At 63.9% G+C, this 3,574-nt stretch overlaps 1 protein-coding gene across 1 annotated transcript in view; it reads left to right on the top strand.

Annotated features, from left to right (window-relative positions):
• ACOD1 (aconitate decarboxylase 1) overlaps window positions 1–3,248 on the top strand; it is a 13,905-nt gene extending 10,657 nt beyond the window's left edge. Inside the window, exons 2-7 of the mRNA XM_061564162.1 lie at window positions 4–163; window positions 421–510; window positions 872–1,077; window positions 1,582–1,936; window positions 2,338–2,529; window positions 2,851–3,248. Of these exons, the coding sequence (XP_061420146.1) occupies window positions 4–163; window positions 421–510; window positions 872–1,077; window positions 1,582–1,936; window positions 2,338–2,529; window positions 2,851–3,225 (1,378 nt within the window). The 3' untranslated portion in view covers window positions 3,226–3,248. The remainder of the gene's footprint in view (window positions 1–3; window positions 164–420; window positions 511–871; window positions 1,078–1,581; window positions 1,937–2,337; window positions 2,530–2,850) is intronic.
• The last annotated feature ends 326 nt before the right edge of the window (window positions 3,249–3,574 follow it).

The following is a 3,574-nucleotide window of genomic DNA, read 5'->3' on the forward strand; positions in this document are numbered from 1 at the left end:
CAGCTTCTCGCAGTCGCTGGCGCAGCTCACGGCCGGGCTGGGCCCCGAGCACGCGAGCCCCGTGGCTCGGAGCCGCGCCACCCGCATGATGATCGACGCCGTCGGCGTGGGGCTCCTGGGCGCCCGCACCGAGGTGGCGCAAATCGCGCGGAGCCACGGGGAGGTGAGCGCAGCGCAGGGACACGGGGACCCGGGGGGGGGGGGGGTCGTGTGACGCGCGATCGTGGTGCCCTGGTATCTGCCACGACATCTCCAGTGGAATTAATTGACTGAGTCTCGTGAGCACGCGATGGCTCCAGCACAATGGTAAACAATCCAGGGAGCAATTAACGCAAATTCAAGCAATCGCCTCGATCTGTGGCTCCTATCGCTGACATCGACCTCCTTCTCACCCCCTCCCCTCCAACCCTCCGCCCGCAGCTCCTCTCGGCAGGGGGCCCCTGCACGGCGTGGGGGTCCAGCGGGGTCCGACTCTCAGCCTCGGCAGCGGCTTTCGTCAACGGGGTCTCGGTGAGTGGCATGATGATGATTGTTTGAATGTTGATGACTGTGTTGATTAGAATAAATATGAGCGTGCTGATTATGTTGCTGATTAATCGTGGTGATGATGATAATTCGTAGAATGATTAGTAAAAACACATGATGATGATGATGATGATAATGAGCATCATGATGATTATAATGACGATGAGAATGATGATGATACCTCGTGCACGCCACGTGGCAGGCGCAGGCCATGGATTGTGATGACTCTCCGCCACGATGATGACGATGACTGTGATATTACTGCTCCTGATGATGACGATGATGCTTCTGCTCCTGCTGCTGACGACTGACGATGACACCTCGTTTGCCTCCTGCCCGTGGCCAGATCCACGCGATGGACTTTGACGACACGTGGCACCCCGCCACGCACCCGTCGGGCTCCCTGCTCCCCGCGCTCCTCGCCGCGGCCGAGGCGGCGCCCGCGGGGCAGAAGCCCTCGGGACTGCAGCTGCTGCTCGCGTTCCTCGTGGGCGTCGAGGTGCAGGGCCGCCTGCTGCGCTGCTCGCGCGAGGCCAACGACATCCCCAAGAGGTGGGTGCGTGGGTGGGGAGACAAAGGCGGACGGGCGAGAGGGCGGCCAGACGCGTAAAGCGTCAAACGGACCCGGCACAGAGATGCGCGCGCGCACAAACACACAGACGGACGCACAGAGATTGAGACAAAGACATAGATCCCCTGTATAGCCTTGAACAGACCTTGGGGGCAAGTGCTGTTGGCGAGCTAATATTTTATTTTTATTAATTTTAATTTCATTTTTCACCTACGTGACTTTACCGAAAGAACTAAGAGTATGAATCCTTGCAGTCACGAAAGCTTCAAATCTAGAGCTAATATGAAGTCCGGCACGGCACGCGAGGGAGTGGGTGGCAGCACCACGCCCGGTCGCCTATGTCACACACACACACACGGTGATTGAGCCAGACACATTGGGACAGACACACAGATACAGGCACACGGAAGACACAAACAAGCAGACACACAGTGAGCTTCACACAGCGACACCCACACTCACCCTCCACCCCTCCCCTGCTCCAGGTTCCACCCCCCCACCGTGGTGGGCACGATCGGCGCGGCCGCGGGCTGCGCGCGGCTGCTGGGGCTGGAGCCGGCGCGGTGCCTGCACGCCCTCGCCATCGCGGCGTCGTTCGCGGGCGCCCCGCTGGCGAACGCCGCCACGCAGGCCAAGCCGCTGCACGCGGGCCACGCGGCGCGCATGGGGCTCGAGGCGGCGGCGCTCGCTGCCTCGGGGCTCCACGCCAACGAGGCGATGTTCGACCTCGCCGAGAGGGGCTTCGGGGCCTTCTACCCCGACTACGAGACCCCGCGCACCCCGCTGGACCCCTGCGGGGGGGCCCCCCTCCTGCTGGAGCAGCAGGACGTCGCCTTCAAGGTGAGGGCCGCGGGTGGGGGGTCAGGGGGGTGGGCGGGGGCGGGGCGAGCGTCGTGCTGGGGGGTCGCGAGGAACGCTCTTGACAGGGGGAGGTGGACGCGGGGAGATCCATTTAGAGATGGCCCACTGTAAATGCGCGCGTCCCACCAACCCCGATGCACGGATTGAACCTCTCAGCTGAGACCATTGGCGGATGCACCGCCTGTGTTCCCCACTGCCGTAACAACGACAAAGATCCCCCGCATAGCCTGAACAGACTGTTGGGGCAGGTGCTGTTAGCGAGCACCTACTCTCATCACACGCACGCAGACGTCTGCAGTATTACATGGGACTGGTTGACCCCATCGCCCCCATGACCTCGTGACCTCACGTGCCCCCTCCACCGCCCTTTCCCCCCACAGCGCTTCCCCGCGCACCTGGGCACGCACTGGGTGGCGGACGCGGCGTGCGCGCTGCGGGAGCGAATCGCCTCGGTGAGCGGGGGCCACGTGGACACGGCCCTCATCGAGAGCCTCGTGCTGCACGTGCCGCGCAGCGCCTACGTGGATCGCGCCTTCCCCGCGGACGAACACGAGGCGCGCCACTCCTTCCAGGTGCGAGCGAGCTCACCTGTACACTCACCTGTACACTCACCTGTACACTCACCTGTACACTCACCTGTACACTCACCCTTGCATTCACTCGCCTGTGCTCTCATCTGGGCGCTCACTCATCCGCAAGTTCGCCAGCACACTCACTTGTACACTCACCTGCACACTCACCTGTACACTCACCTGTACACTCACCTGCACACTCACCTGTACACTCACCAGCAACACCTGCCTCCCCCACCCCCGGGCTCGCCCCCCCTCTACACCCCCCCCTCCATCTCCACACTCACCCCCCTCTCCCTCCTCTCCCTCCTCTCCCCGCAGTTCGTGGGCTGTTCGGCGCTCCTGGACGGCGCCGTGACGCGCGCCTCCTTCGAGGCCCCCGCGCGCTCCCGCCCCGCGCTGCGCTCCCTGCTCGAGCGGACGCGCCTCGAGCACCCGCGGGACAACGTGCCGAGCTTCGCCCTCATGTACGCCGAGGCGAGCGCCTCGGTGCGCGGCCTCGAGGTGTCCGCGCGCTGCGACTCCTTCCTCGGCCACTGGCGGCGGCCGCTGGGCCGCGAGGCGCTGCTGGGGAAGTTCGCGCAGAACGCGGCCGGGGGCGGCGTCGGCGAAGCGAGGGCGGCGGCCGCTGCCGCGCTCCTGGAGAGGGTGGAGGAGCTGAGCGACGCCTCCGAGATCTGCCGCCTCCTGCACTGAGAGGAGCGGGGGGTGCGGAGGGGGGGAGGGAGGGGGGTGGGGAGAGGGGGGGAGCTGCTTGACGCCTCCTGCAATTGGGAGGGGTGGGGGATTGGGGAGAGAGGGGGAGAAGGGGAGAGCAGAAAGTGAGTGAAGTGAGAAGTCGAGAGGAAAGGAGAGAGCCTTGTCTCAAAGTTACAACATCTATCTCCATGCATTCATCTTCCCTGACCGTGACGGCTTTCAGACCAAGGGGAATGGGCAGTGGAGTAAAATAAACAAAAAGATCCCCCGTGTAGCCTTAACAGACTGTAGGGGCAAGTGCTGTTAGTGAGCGCCTATGAAGGCCAGAACGGCACGCGAGGGGGTG

Source organism: Lethenteron reissneri, chromosome 32 (genome assembly GCF_015708825.2).
Source record: "Lethenteron reissneri isolate LAM-NWPU_2019-01 chromosome 32, ASM1570882v1, whole genome shotgun sequence".
NCBI classification, from domain to species: domain Eukaryota; kingdom Metazoa; phylum Chordata; class Hyperoartia; order Petromyzontiformes; family Petromyzontidae; genus Lethenteron; species Lethenteron reissneri.